This window comes from Cyclopterus lumpus, chromosome 13 (genome assembly GCF_009769545.1).
Source record: "Cyclopterus lumpus isolate fCycLum1 chromosome 13, fCycLum1.pri, whole genome shotgun sequence".
Lineage (NCBI taxonomy): Eukaryota > Metazoa > Chordata > Actinopteri > Perciformes > Cyclopteridae > Cyclopterus > Cyclopterus lumpus.
The window spans coordinates 1,017,717-1,033,604 of NC_046978.1; the positions used below are offsets into that span (position 1 = coordinate 1,017,717).

The 15,888-nt window shown below is 43.0% G+C and overlaps 1 protein-coding gene across 2 annotated transcripts in view; it reads left to right on the forward strand.

Moving 5' to 3' along the window:
* The window catches only part of clpb (caseinolytic mitochondrial matrix peptidase chaperone subunit B), a 29,029-nt gene extending 22,883 nt beyond the window's left edge, over positions 1 to 6,146 (forward strand). For both annotated transcript variants that reach the window (XM_034548900.1, XM_034548902.1), the window contains 8 exons: positions 1,751 to 1,806; positions 2,029 to 2,073; positions 2,489 to 2,650; positions 2,803 to 2,959; positions 3,365 to 3,438; positions 3,597 to 3,716; positions 5,102 to 5,206; positions 5,814 to 6,146. In XM_034548900.1, coding sequence (XP_034404791.1) covers positions 1,751 to 1,806; positions 2,029 to 2,073; positions 2,489 to 2,650; positions 2,803 to 2,959; positions 3,365 to 3,438; positions 3,597 to 3,716; positions 5,102 to 5,206; positions 5,814 to 6,011 — 917 coding nt within the window. In that variant the 3' untranslated portion in view covers positions 6,012 to 6,146. The remainder of the gene's footprint in view (positions 1 to 1,750; positions 1,807 to 2,028; positions 2,074 to 2,488; positions 2,651 to 2,802; positions 2,960 to 3,364; positions 3,439 to 3,596; positions 3,717 to 5,101; positions 5,207 to 5,813) is intronic.
* The last annotated feature ends 9,742 nt before the right edge of the window (positions 6,147 to 15,888 follow it).

Consider the following 15,888-nt stretch of genomic DNA (forward strand, 5'->3'; position numbering starts at 1 on the left):
AATATGTTTTTCAAAGACATCCTCCTTAATCGAGGTTGTGTATTATTCACACAGCCAGCACAACAAGAGGCTGGCTAACAAGTTAGCTGGTTTAGTAAGATAAACAACCTGTCTGCTAATTTCTTTAAGGATACTTTGCTGATTTCAACCAGCTTTCTATCATTACAATGTGGGTATTATATGAAAATGAACAATGATTGTAATGTAAAAATTGTTTGGATTGGAAAAGAATTAGATCATTAATTATATTATGGATGTACAGTTCATAACAGCTTCTGTAAACATTTCTGACTCGGGAACAGTTTGGCAGTGTCACCAGATTTAATCCCGCCCACAACGACTCTGATTGGCTCGCTCGTTTCTCAATCAATTTTCCTTAAGGGGATAATAAAGATAATCATCCATCAATTTCCAACCAGGGAAACTACAGACAATCTGAAATCACTGACAACATTTGTGATGTGTGCGGCAATTCTGAGGTCATGAACCCGGCTAGTAGCTGGTGTTTAGTAAGCACGAGTGTGGACATTAATACACAGTAATACCCAACACACAGAATCTATAAAGATGTTTATAGACAAACAGTTGGTGTACAGCGTGTCAAGTCCAGTTAAGATTATACAAATAAAATAAACTCTCATATTTATGAAAGCAGTTCATTATGCTGAGGAGTTCAGAACTAAGATGTGTGTGTATGACTCAGGACCAATCAAATTCAAACCAATTATTTTTTAATTGATCAGTATTGGCTTTACAAAGCCACATCCATTCCTAATCGGTAGTTTATTGCAGCTCATAGAGCTCTGGGTGCACCAGCTGTCAAAAACAGCTCATTGCACTTTAAAACACCGGAGGAAACCTTTTGCTGGTGCACCGCGTTGAGAGTCTCAGACCAACACTACAGCGGTTTCAATTAAAGATATCCACTGGGGATGGTGGGGATGAATTGAGACTGTCTAAATTCTGTCTGGACTTTTCTGCTACAACAGATCCACACTGACACTATTCTGTCTCCAAAAAGTGAATTGTTTTTAGTCGTTTTGAAGAGGGAAAGTGTGCATTGTGTAAGAAAAGCTCACGTGTCCTCAAACAGCTGCAAGACGAAGAAGTGTGTGCGTGTGCGTGTGTGTGTGTGTGTGTGTGTGTGTGTGTGTGTGTGTGTGTGAAGGAAAGAGGGAGACGGAGAGATATTAAGGGCCAGATGGATGGATAAAAAAGAGGGAGATGGTGAGATGACAGGCCAGAGAGATGGATGAAGGAGAGACGGTGTTCATATTCTCTGTTGCCTTTAGCGACAAACAGTGGCCATAAGACATCAATATTAAACACAGCAACAAGACACACAGCCTTTCTCACACGCGCGCGCACACACACACACACACACACGATCATCATACCCATACGCATACCAAACACAAGACATCAATATCGTATATGAGCATTTATATGCAGAATATTTTAGCGACACACATAATGTGTGCATCTGGAGAGCGGGAGATGATTGAAAGCTTCGTAGGGGAGAGACACTGGGACTGAGGCCAGCACTTAGAGAAGGAGAGAGATCGTCCTCCTGTCTGAGATGAATAAGCTTGTTTTCATAAAATCTCTGCATACTGATGTGTTCCAAGAAAGCAGTGACTGTTTTTTATATTTATATTTATAAAGATATTTCAATGGAGGCAGGGTCGTTCCTGTACAAAGCTAAATAATTACACCATGTCTCTGTTCTGGTTGATGGCGGGTGACACAGGAAAGACAGAGTTGGCCAAACAGGTGGCTCGCTACATGCACAAGGACGTCAAGAAGGTATGTTATGAAGTATCACACACACGCACACACACATACTTACACACAAGTATAGATATAAACACAGACATTTAATTTAGTGTCTCTTCCCGCCTTGAAGCAATGACAGAGAATTCAATTTGTGTTGGTTTCCATGGTAACTATTAGTAGCACATGTTCAATGCGGAGAGACACACCGATACGGCAGCATGTTGTGGTTGTTAACCCATCGTGTGATTGCAGGGTTTCATCCGTATGGACATGTCCGAGTTCCAGGAAAAACACGAGGTGAGACACTTTCTACCTGCTCTGAATGCATGAGTGTGAAGTCAGGTGTGTGATTGTTTATCTTTAGTATGAATCACACACACTGTGTGGATTATGTCGCTCTAAGAGAGGTTTCAAAAGAGTGTTACAGTTGCATCACCCTGCTGCAGATGAATGGTGCTGATACATTGGATTAATCCCTTGTATGTTCTCATAATGGACACAAACCCAAATGAATGCTGTTTTTGCCCTATTTTGTCAAGCTTTGGTGATGAATACATTTAATCAGTTATGTTATGATGCTCATGAACCACATCCAATCATTTCACCTCAGTATTTTTACCCAGTGGTTACTTTTTAAGGATGTCAGCCTTTTAGGTTAAAATCCTATTCTTGTTCAACTTATTGTGTGCACCCTCTCTTCCTCATCTCTCAGGTGGCAAAGTTCATTGGCTCCCCGCCGGGATACGTGGGACATGAGGAAGGGGGTCAGCTGACCAAGCTTTTGAAGGCGTGTCCCAACGCTGTTGTCCTGTTTGACGAAGTAGACAAAGCCCACCCTGATGTTCTTACTATCATGCTGCAGCTCTTTGATGAGGTGTGTATTCAAACACAGACAGGCCCAGATATCATACCTTTATCCTTGAAGTTACATTCATCCTGTGTTTCTGTTTGATAAAACATGTGTCACATGTGTGACAAATGTAACATTAATGCATTGATCTATCGTTCCTGCTGTTCCCCTCTCAGGGTCGCCTCACAGATGGTAAGGGGAAGACCATTGAATGTAAAGACGCCATCTTCATCATGACGTCGAACATTGCAAGTGATGAAATCGCCCAGCACGCACTGCAGCTTCGCGAGGAAGCCGAGGTGGTCAGCCGCAGAAAGCTGGCCGACAACCTCGGTGAGAGAAGCACACTAACATACGTACTTGCAAATGCAAACGCAATCTCCATGATGCACAGCTGCATTTGTACGTACGTCATACGCCACTGCTGCAAAATTCATTTCTACGTTGGGAACCCATTAAAACCCCTTCTGACACTGCAATTTTCATCCAGTTTTTATCAGTTGCTGCAGATTAAAATCAGCGTGATGACATGATTGGTCACGTATGGTCAAATCATTTTGTTAGTCAGATAGTCTAAACTCAAAGTCGGGACTTATCACAGCGTCATGCAAAACTATTTGGATCAACATTTTAGAAATGTTCACACAAGCTGTGTGAACACTGTAAAGACATATAGAGCCATCATCAGGTGACTAAAGTTAAAACTGACATTGTTGTTGACGTTGTACTTTCCCCCAGAGGAAGTACAGAAAGGCGATGACGTCAAAATCTCCCGACAGTTTAAAGAATCTGTGATTCGACCGATCTTGAAGGTAAACTCGGTTACACAAACACACATGGATAAAACGCACTTTGTTTTGCTGTAACTTTTGAGAAATATTGCAGTTAAACTTTGTTTCTCTATAGCAGTGTCCTGTAATTGGCCCGAGAGGCTTCAGTTTTGATTGATGATTCTTTGGTTCCTCTTCAGGCTCATTATCGGAGGGACGAGTTTCTGGGTCGGATCAATGAAATCGTCTACTTCCTGCCATTCTGTCACTCCGAGCTCCTGCAGCTGGTCAGCAAAGAGCTCAACTTCTGGGCCAAGAAGGTATCAATGTGCAGAGACGCGATCCACCGTCATTTTAGAGTTGGGCGATATTGAAATTCCCCTCCTTACGATATTGCTTTAAGAAAACAACGCTATACATAATGATTGCCCAAAAAAAAGCTGAAGAGAGAGAAAGACTGGATACACATATTTCGCAATACCCTTAATCGCCCACAGTGTATCGACATGTGGGCGATTAAAGACCATGCTGGGATCAATAAATCAGTTCATATACATTAGTTTTTATCATAAGAGCGGATATATCTTTCCTGCTGGAGTAAGAGCCACATGGGTAATTACTATGGCAGTACCAAATAGTTTAAAGCTTCATTCATAATGCTGACATTGAAATAGTTATTATTAATAACTCTGCAAGCGTTTCCTAGCATGTTGTAACTTTTTATTTATTTATACGCTAAAATAATACGATGAAGCGGAGAGAAAGCCAGAAACAAAAGAGAAAGACTGTATATAGCGCAAAATTCATAATAAGCGTTGCATAATTGAAACTCATTCTGTTATCGTGGACACATGGGGACCATTATCGTGGCCAACCAATATCGTCATATCGCCCAAGCCGACTTCATTTATATCATGAGTGTCCTCCAGTGGGCTGGATGCCCCACCCACTCCATCCTGCAGCCTCTGAGCTGTGCAGGAACACACGCAGATCAATATTATGTGCCGCTACTACTCACTATAATGCGATTACAGTATTTAACATGTGGAGCCTTCATCAATATTTGATTATTAATATTACATCTGGTGTCCTGACAGCCAGCATGGACCCTGCAGGCAGCTCATAGGAACCTGACTCATGACATTTATCTTTTGTGTGTGTGTGTGCGTGTGTGTGTGTTCATGTGCATCTATTTGTTATTGTTTCTGTTATCTTTAATTCTTTAAGTGTTTATGTCTCATAATTACTGGTCTCTGTCTGAATGTGGCAGCAGAGCTCACAGCAAAAATCTCATTATTACAGAATCCCCATGAGCCATTTGTTTGTCACTCACTTATATTAAATAAATTAAATGTTTAGTGGCATCATTATTGCCTTTAATATGGTATTTGTAGTGTTGTAATATTATCGGTTCTATCTCTGGAGTAAAACATGGCACCGTATTTATTGAATGGAGCGTTAACATCGGGAGCTAAATGAGCAGCTCTGATCGCTACTATTGACTGGTGTTTGATTAAAACGCATTAAGGGCTTGTTGATTAGCACTGGCAGACGTGGCTGCTTGACAGTATCTGCCTCTGATTTCTTTCTTTTTTTCTCCTTCTCCATGTATCCACTCTCCCTGATTTGACTGTTTATGATACTCTTATCTACTGAAGGCCAACACCAGCGCACACAATTAACCTCTTCTCTTCCCTGTCAACAGGCCAAACAGCGCCATGGCATAAACCTTCAGTGGGAGCGCCCGGTTCTGGACCTGTTAGCGGGCGGGTACAACATGCATTACGGTGCACGCTCCATCAAACATGAGGTACGCAGGTGCTGTCACACACTCACTGCCACACCAGGTTTCAGGGCTTGAAATGGTTGTACATACGTTGATCCAGGTTGAAACATCAACTCAGCTTGACGAGCTTTTGCAGCAGACCAGGAGAGCAAGCAGGGGTTAACCTTCACAGACAGTTTGGGTTGTAAAATGTAATGTTAGCGTTGAAATAAGTGGTGAAGAAGACATGTTTAAACTGGTCAGGTTTGGTGTCTAGCCTGTCTGATTACATGTGTGATTGGCAGAGCCGCCACATCACTAGATTTTAGCAGTGACGTTAGTCAAATGTGATACAACTGGTCGTGTGTTTGCCATTAGATGGGCTTTAAGAAAGTGTGATGGGCATTTCTCCTGACATTTTATAGACTAAACGATCAGTCAGTTAATTAGAGAAGAGCCTCCTGTCAGTAGAGAACAATAACTAGTTTTCAGTCAAATATAGACCCCCAGTTTTCCCTTAATATCAGCATTATGTTGTTTGAGCAGCAACACTCAAGAACAGCAATAATAGACTTATATCATGTCATATGAATGAAGTAACACATAATCTGAAACTAAACTTTTCCAAACTGCCTCGTCACTGACCGCTCAGGTTGAGCGGCGGGTCGTCAACCAGTTAGCGGCAGCCTACGAGCAGGAACTGCTGCCCAAAGGCTGCACCCTGCGTCTGACCGTCCAATCAGAGGACCGGGAGGAGCGGAGCGCGCCCAGTCTGCGCCTCGAGGTGGTCGGAGAGGACAGCACATCGAGAACACTCGACATCCGTCCACCGCTTAGCCCTGATCACTAGCAGAGGATTTATCCAGATATGTATGCAGACATGTACACTTTCATCACACACAACATCATCATCATCATCTTAGTGTCAGGAGGAAGGATGGTTCTTGATGGATGTTACCAATAAAAGTACCTCTGATAAAACCCATCACTGCCTCTCTGTTTCAGTACACACATGCAGTACTTACATGCCAACTTTTCCACAATGTGCAGTACAATATCTGCCACCAGCGTGTCCTGTGATCTGTGTATTAAGTCGGCCTACTTGATCATTAAAGCTTATGTTACAACAGACTTTCATATCAGCTGGGACCGATACCATGAGCTGTTCACACAGTCTCAAGTGTAGGGGAAGTAGACGTGTGGCCGGTGCGGCTTCATGAACAAACATCTCATCATCAGTGGAATGAAGCTTTGCATCGTTAAGTTTGGAGTAGCCGTCTGTTGATCAACTTGGCTGTGACATAGTGGTGAAGTTAATGTCCATTTTATAGTGTAGAACGCTGAAAACAGAGAAATTATTTAATATTTATTAAAGAGAGATATATATATTAGTTAAGTGAACGGCAATAAACACTGGAATATCTGACAGTGAAAGCATGAATGGCAGTTTTGTTTTGTCATATGGTTAAAAAATTCAATTATGGATAGTGATCGGAACATTTTATCGATTAGCAAAACTTAAATCTTTTAAATAATTAATAAGTCATTTGGTTCAAGAACGACAATGTTTTGCCAAAATATGACAAATAACTGCCACTTCGAGTTTGTCCGTCTGCTGTGAAGTAGAGGGAAATATGAATGACCAAAGATAGTTTGACGTTGCCTCAGATTGTTGCATGTGTTCACTTTCATGCACATCATTCACTCACCAGCAGAGCTTCACTGATAAATGTTAGTAAACACAACCTGCTTATTCATTACATATTAGTAAAGAATGTGTTAGTGGACAAATACCAAATGTATAGCAGCCCATTTGAATGATGGGTAATAAAACTGCCTTGTGAATTGTTTCTGTTGATGCATGTTGATGTAAAAAAGTCTTGTCTGTCATGACCGCGTGCTGTACAGTGTGCGTCTGCACTGGCAAGTCATAGAGAAAAAAAATGAATGTGTTGTTTAATAAATGTTTAAACGGCATGTTGACGAGGCGCCAAATGTAATCAAGCTACATTTCTAATTCTTGTCTCCCGACCTCCACCGTGTAAATAAAGTCATCACAACAAAAAGGGAATTCCTCTGTTTTTTGTTCTGTTTGTGTTGCTGTCCTGAAACTCCTGATGGATGTGTGTGTGTGTGTGTGTGTGTGTGTGAGCGAGAGAGAGAGAGAGAGAGAGATACGAGTGCCTGGGTGGGAATTCTGCAACAATAACGCTCGTCCACCTTGTGAAACAACATGACAGGGGAATTTCCTTGGAATCCTGCTCTTTGTGGGGGTCTGTTGGACGCTGGGAGGGAATGCAGCGTGCTAAATGCTACAGAAATGTAGAACACATCTCTCACACACACACACATACACACTCTCTCACTCACACACACACACACACACACACATACACTCAAACATCCTGCAGGAATGTCTTCCCTATAGGGAGGAATTAGCATGCAGGAAAAAGACACATTCACTCTTACTGTGCTCCTCCTGGACCCCCCAACAACACACACACACACACGTTCAGCCAGCTTTACTCAGTCTGCAGTCACAGCTGTCATTCCCTGTTGATTTGCAGTATTAACACGGGATCATTTTCTGTGGGTTTGAAATGATCGGTCAGACACTTAGTCAGCACAAAATTAATAGCCAACAATTTTTAATCATTCATTTTCATGCAAGAATTGCCAAATATTTGTTTTCTATTATTTTTAATTAAACATCTTTGTGTTTTCAACTTTTGCTATTCTTCAAATACAATTTCAAGATGACGTTTTGGGCTCTGGCAACTTGCAATGGGCCCTTTTCAATATTTTCTGATATTTTAGTATCTAAATATGAGTTGGAAAGATAATAGTTGAATCAATACTGAAAATAATTGTTAGTTGCACCCTCAGTTTTTTTCCAATAAATCTTTTCAGTCACATCTCAATTGTCTCAAAGCGAAAAAGATTTTTTTTCGTTCATAAACGGGAAAATGAATTTCCTTCTTCATTAATTCTCCTCTATGATTGGTATAGTTTTAATTATGGAATACAAGATTGGATGGTGGGTTTTACCTCGACCCAGTGCACCTCATCAGTACAGTGCATTATATTTTGAGCGTTCATAATGCCCGCGGCTTGGCCCTCAAAAGCTCTGATAATGTGTTGTGGTAACTGAGAAGAGGGGAAAGTATTTTTTTATATTTGTCGGCCAACCACTCGGAATCTAAACTCACTTTGTGGTTGTGTTAATTGTAAATTGCATTGTAAACAAATTGTCAAATAGTATTAAAATGTTATCCACATTTTGTGAAGCTGATCAAAGGAGTAACACATCAGCAGACCTTTTCAAAAGTGGAACTCTTGAAGTGGCTGCATCTGGACAGTAGATCAGGTTTTGCTATGATACCGCAAGGCTTTTTCCCCGTCTCTATACCCTCGAAAACATCTGCACTTTATGGTTTTAGGAAGTCAAGCTGGCGTGTGTGTGTGTGTGCGTGTGTGCGTGTGTGTGTATCCATTTACCTTCCCCGAGGAAGAAGACAAGAATAAGAGGAGGAGGGGAGAGAGAAGAGGCTCTTAGTCTGTCCGTCAGGCTATTTCTGACTGCTGCCATTTCTCTGATTAGATTATGGAGAAACAGAAACCTGGCCCTCCATCGCCCTAACCTCCCTCTCACTCTATCTCGCTACATTTTGCTCAACCCCCCCACCCCTCCCCCCCATCCTCAGCTTCACTCTCTCTCCTCCACCTCTTCCTCTGCTGTCCCTCCGTCTGTCTGTGTCTGTCCCTCTCTGTCTCCTCCACCTTCTGCCGCTGATGCAAATGGAGGAGAGTTCAAAACAGAGACGTGGGCGAGGTGGTAAAGTTCAAAGATATGGGAGGAGGAAAATGGGAGAAATGTTTGATTCATACAAAATGTCTGTATTTGAGTCAAGACTGTATATTGTGTTCCCTTACTGTGAATGTCTTTCCTGGGGCCTATAAGCAGCAGCAGCAACACATGACCACAGATTAGCCTTGGCCTTCGTTGATATCACATGTAAGTGGCGCAAATTCTCGAAGACAAACTGCCATCAACCAAATTATATGAAGCATTTGGGGCCTCTGGGTTCAAGGTGCTGACCATGAACAATGACGTCCCCAGTTTGTTGTCCAGACTGGGACCTCGTTGCCCATCTCTTCCTCCACGTATCTCTGTATGCCAACTGTAAATGCAAACAATGCCCAGAGTGATACAAAATAGCAGCAGAGAGCACGAGAGTTTTGCAAGTAATCATGATGACTTTGCAGAGTCAACCGTTCTTTTTACATCAGCCCAGATTTGAGACAGTGCATGTGTCCATTGGCATTTATTTTGATACTATAACTGTTGTGACAGATTCTCCATCCAGTGTGTGTTTGAATGTGTTACATGCTACAGTTATGTGTGAAATCTGGCCCATGTGCTGAATACTACACTCTCTTCTGTTCATAAAAAGATAGGTGAAGATGTTCGGGTGTGTTTGATTTCGGATGCTGTGCAGCAGCAGCAGCAGCAGCAGCAGCTCAGAGTGGTGCAGCAGCCAGGTGGAGGTGGTGAATGATGAACGACGACTGGAGGCTCTCCCATTATCATATCTGTCCCTGCTCTTAACGGGGGATTTTCATCCGTGTCCCTCCGCACTCCTCTCATCTCTCCCTCTCCTTCTCATTGTGCTCCCCCAGGAAAGCGATCGATTTCACCTCCATTACCTCAACCCTCTGCGCTTTAAAGACGTTCCTCATTCACGCAGCTGTAACGCGGCGCAGTTATCACAGCCCGCACGAGGCTTTTATTTTGGTTTTACATAATTTGCTCAAACGAGACTTCGAGGCTCTTGTGTTAACGCACGCGGGTTTATGGTGCGCGGCTTTGTTGTGGTTCGGGGATGGACCGACGGACAGGGGTTGCGCACACCGGATGCCGTCCGGTTACCGCAAGGCAATCACGTGACAGTCCCCATGGGAGAATTAGCATAAAAGACAAATAAAGGACCCCACCAAAAACACACCAGTCTGCCATCCTTTCTTTTAAAGAAAAGGAAAGAATCCATTCCGCCTAATTCGAACCTTGCTCAGGGACAGCTCGCGTGGCAGATTGCAGCCTAATTAGTTTAGAGGGAATTTAATTCAATTAACTTTCCACAGCTCCGCGCGCCCTGCCGCTGGGCTGCTTTCAGAGCGCGGGGCCAGAGCTCGAGATCTAATTAGCGTGTTTGGAGAAGCTCTCCTGCGCGCGGCCATCCCTCGCCGCTCCAGCTGTGGTGTGTGTGTGTGTGTGTGTGTGTGTGTGTGTACCATATAGTCTCCCGGGACCTGTTTTTTTTTTTATCCTAAAAAGCTTCTTTTTTAAGTAACATGCCGTTATCCATTAGGATAATACAGGTCTGGTGCCGCAGTGGAGAGATGTACGCAGCATGTGAATAACCGCAGCTGCTCTGCGTCATATTCTGGCTGACGAGTGCATGCTGAATTGATGTCAGAGTGGACTTAAATTAGTGTGAGTGTAATTTGATGGGTTACAATGAATGGCCATACTGTGTGGCAACTGACCAAACATCAGCCTGATGAGCCTTTGTGCTGGACAATTATTTCGTCTCATTAGACTGTGCTGCACTTCACGTTTTTGATCTGATCATAACTCCAGTGGCTTCTTGACTGGATTGTTGGCCCATGTGGACTTGAGCTAAACTCATTTGAGTATTCGGGTATGATGTTCTTCTGTGCCACAGTGGTATACGGTTGCTTATTGGTCCCAATGATGATATTTTGAACATGAAAAATTGGCGCAATACGATGAGATTTTTAAGAGCGATTTCACTGCAGACCTTTCTTCCGAATGTTCTGATGGTTTTGGGGATGCCTCTGTGCCATTTCAGGCGTTTTTTATTATACATAACGCTTTTAACAACTTCACTTTGATGCCCTTTGTCCGACATTATGAATATGACCCACATAAAGGCCACATTGTTGCCGAGACTGAAGATAATTTGATTAAGAAAAGAAAATATTATTTATTCATTTTATTTTCCTCCTGTAAAAAAGGCTTTACGGGCTGGCGCTGATGTTGGTGATGTGTATCAACACTACCTGAGTGAAGAGTTGACTGTAACTCCTTCACTGAGCTGTCGCTCCCGTCTCTAACCCGGTTAGATGCGCGCCGTCTCGAGCCGGAGCGTCACGGCACATTCCGGTAATTGGGGATTGAAATGCCGGGACAGGCACACCGACGGGACCCCCGGCCGCTGGCCCACCTGCCCCTCCCTCCTGCACCGTCTCTCATCCATCACCGGGCAAATCAAATGCACCGCCAGCCTCTGCTGCTGGAAAGACGCAGGCGGATGTTAACGGCAGGCTCTGCGATTTTGGATTTTATTTTATGCGCAATCAAATTCACCTCCGAGAGAAGAGGATCTTACGAGGGGCGATGACACGACACATTTTAGTGACACTGCAGGTGGAGAGCCAGCTGCTCGACTCCGCACACGGGCCTTATGTGTTTAGTCAGCAGAGTGAAGGAGGAAGTTGCAGCAAATAAATAAATAAATAGGGTCCTAAAATATAGAATAATTCATCTTTGCAAATATCTAAGATATGCGTCAATAATACATGCTACACTATTAAAAGGAGATTACAAATGAATAAATATATTATTAAGTATATTATGGACTCGTGTTAAAATAAAATGTGTGTATGTATGTGTGCGTGTGTCAGTAAGCGAGATAATTCAATCAGTTATTTATTTTGCGTAATTTGCACACAAGCAAAATAGATACAGGTGGCATATAAATGATCATTAGGGGACTCATGTCCCCTAATGATCACGAAAACAGACTCATATTCCATTAAGATAACCACACGTGATTGGTTTAATAATTCAACAACAAAATCCAAGAAGGAGAAGATAGGCCAAATATGGGTTACAAATAATGTTAATGGTCAATATAATTTATGGAGTACTATATGAAGATCATAAAATAACTGACACTATACAATTAAAATCAGATCAGACAACCACGACTTTTAACGTGATTTTTTAAAATACAGAAATGTGGCTATTTGTTTAAATTGTTGGAGCTGTTTTAATGTTTTTTATAATAAAGCGTTATCACATTAACTAAAATGTAATCTCAGAAGAAATCAAGCAACTGCGGTAGAGGGTGGAGTGTTCAGGCTCACCAAACACTCAACACTAAATGTACCTTTCATGTCTTTCCTTTGTTTTTGTCCCCCTGTTGCATTTTATTAACCATCACATGTGTGCTCACATTATGGAATCTAAACTCAGTCGGAGTCAAGATCGGACCATCCGACTTCAATCAACTCTGCATGAAATATGAATACAATAAAGTAAATGTATAGTGTAATTTACGCATCTCGACAAAGGGACTTCTATCCAGACCCGAGGATCAATAGCTGCCTCAGTTAGAAGCAGGAAAACGGCTTTCGGCTTTCATGTTGTTCTTTGAGCTTTCATGATGGATGGAGCTGGCAGACTCTCTCTCTCTCTCTCTCTGACTGACAGCTTCACTTGGTTTTCAGACCACCACCGCGTGTCACGGGGCAGATACCGGACTGGGGCCTCCCGCGCAGCTTTTCTTTACACCAGTGTCGCCGCTGTCCCATCTTTCACTCATCCCGTATCCCCTGTCTCTATCCATACACCTCCATCTCTCCATCAAGACCATCCAGCCATCCATCACAGGGACCAGTCCCTCCACCCACACCACCCTGACACACACAGACACACACACACACACGCACACACACACACACACGCACACACACACACACACGTTGTCTACAGACTGCAACTGCGTCGATAAGGCCAAATCTGCATGCAGCCCCCGCGGATCTGGAGTCGGTGTCTTCGGGGTGGAAGACCATCACAAACAATTACAGCTGGGCAGGGAAGACGGGAGCAGACAGGGAACAAATGTTGGGCGATTTAATGAGGGTTTTTCTACAGATCGTGCCCCTTTCGTGCTTGAAACAAACTCGGACAGACAGGACAATTACGGGGTGTGAATATACGGCCTAGTGGTGATTCTATTCTTTTTTTTCATAATACATTTTGCAACCGCAGCGCAGCAAAAGATGTCTCTCAGCAAAAATGTTTAGGTCAGGATTTCCACCATGCAGTTATTTATGATGCATCAGGATCGTTAAACAAGGCAGATTGACGCAGAGAGCCCATAATCAAAGGAAACATAACGACATATTACAGAGAAGAACGACACGTTTTGTTATAGTATATTCTTCTCGTGTTCATAGCGATAGATCTATGTTTTCCTTCGTTATTTCCATATGAACTTGTGGTTAATTCCTTCATTGCCTATTGTTTTATTTAATGGATCTTGCTTTTTAAATCAAACACTGATCACTGTAAAAGTGAACTGATCCTTTAATGTTAACTCAATCATAACTTTGATTAGAAACGGACAGCCTATATGGTAAGTGCGTCCATAAGAGTTCCCCCTAATACACCCAGTCTTCCATGGGCCCATAATCCCTATAGTCGGGGTTCCTCTCTCATGGGCCCTCAGGAGCCTCTAGGGGGCCATTGTGTCCCTCTCTGTTGACTCAGACGTCATGAATGCCAAAGATCCCCGCAACTGTTTCCGTTAAATCGCCCCATGAATGTAAAAGTCCAAAGTTAAAGCCTCCCCAGAGGAGAAGTCTCCCCCTGAGCTGGAGCACTATGGGCGGATTAGTGGCCTGGAAGAGACCGGTCCCGTCTTTGAAGGGATTAAAGTTGAAATGCCTAAATGCAGTAGAACTAGGGTCGCTCATGGCTGCTCTTTTTTTTGGGGAGGCAGAAACAGCCTGGAGAGTTTAACTTTGAAACTGTTTAAGTTTCTCGGTAAACTCACCTCTGAACCCACCAGACCTGGCCGCTGATTGGTTGAATCACCATGGCTTATGACATATATATTCATTTCAATTGCTTACACGGAACTCTTTATCGGTGTTGCAGCATACAGCCTTATTTTATTTGAGTTCATGTGTTTAGAAAGGGACACTTATTTTTTCTTAACGGTATATATTGGTGTCTTATAAGTCCATGTGGGCTGGTCATGTGACACAAAAACAACTAAAGGCGAGTTGAGTCTGTGGCGTTTAGACCTACACACAGCATCCTATAACGTGGAGCATTTTGAGTCTCAAGGCCTATTGTCGTTATATCTCTGCGGAGGCAGGTGCACTAAATCAGAAACTCTTTGCAGACGCAAAAAAACATTTATCAAAATTGGAGCACAACATTTGGGTTGATATTTTTGCATACATAATGGTATACTATTTTGAACACGATACACATTCGACCAGAATCAGACGTGTATTAAAACAAGAATAAGACATAATAAGTCTGCAACATCAACGTTACAACTAAAACTCGACCCAGAGCTATAGTGTAACTCCATAATGAGAACACGTATAAGGACCTAGAAAATGTCCGATTACTCAGCCATCCCAAATGTTGTATTACATAATATTCATCGAGGTTTATCTTTACACTCAGACGGAATTATGTGAGAAGACTGGGAGATGTGTCCGCTTAAAGTCGGAGAGCTCTTGTGCCGCGGCCTTGATGAGCCTCGGACTCGTTCAATCAGACTGCAACTGCATCAACAGGAGCTCCGCGTGCCGCCCGCCCCAAACATCCACCAGCGAGCACCACACAATGAACGCGTTAAACAAATCGTATTATTTATACTTATTTGTAGTTTAAGCGAGTACAGCGTGTCGAAAAACACGCATGCGCGCGCGCGCGTCTGCTGTATTAATGACACCCAAGGAGCATCACGTTGCCTCTGGTCAAGCGGAGATAAAAGCGCCGCACTTTTGAGCACGCGCGCACACTCGCCAAACTTAATTAATTTCTCGCGTGCACGTAAAACCTCATTTTGGTTTTGTGAGTTGTATTATTTGGTGAAATTCATCCACTAATAAAGTGCCTGTTAATTTAACAGAGGCTGCAAATGCAGCCGTGCAGATTTGGAAACTGCGTGCAGCGCGCGCCTGCGGTTTCAAGTCCTTTCTGTGTGCGTGCGCGTGTGTGTGTGATGGGGGCCGTGTGGGATATGACTTATCACATTGTATGACACCGAACAATAAACTTAAACCAATTTCTGAAGCGTCAATGCGTTTATGGTTAGCCTGTCGTGGTGGCTCAGTTGTCTCCGCGCAGCCAATTCCCTCATAGTCCTATCTATCAAAGTGACGCGCACTCTCGTGACATCTCCGTAAAAGTGATCGGAATCAAATCAAAGCTTTTAATCTCACCAATCACCGTCACATCTGGACGTTTTCCACCACATAAAGACTTCTTTGGCTGAGCTGCAGTTGTTTCCACGAGCCGTTTGCGGGTCAGTGAAACTACACGCATTATTTGGGGCTCGAGCTGCACCTGTTCATAAGATGCATTTTAGTCATATGCAAATAAGATACCAATCACGCTGTTTCGGCATAAACTAATCATATAGGGCCGATCGCAAAACATCAGATATCAGACTCTCCCAGAACCGTGAGACGATGTCTCTCCTGAGTTTTCTCGTAGATGCGTTCAATATCGGACAGCATGAAATCCCTAACCAAGCGAATATTGCTCCTTCATATTCAGCCTATCTTGTGATATTTGACCTAACACCACATACATGTTATTGTGTCTCATCCCCATCTGCTGCCTGGATGCAAAAGGAACTATTGTACAACTGGTTTATGATTATACTTTT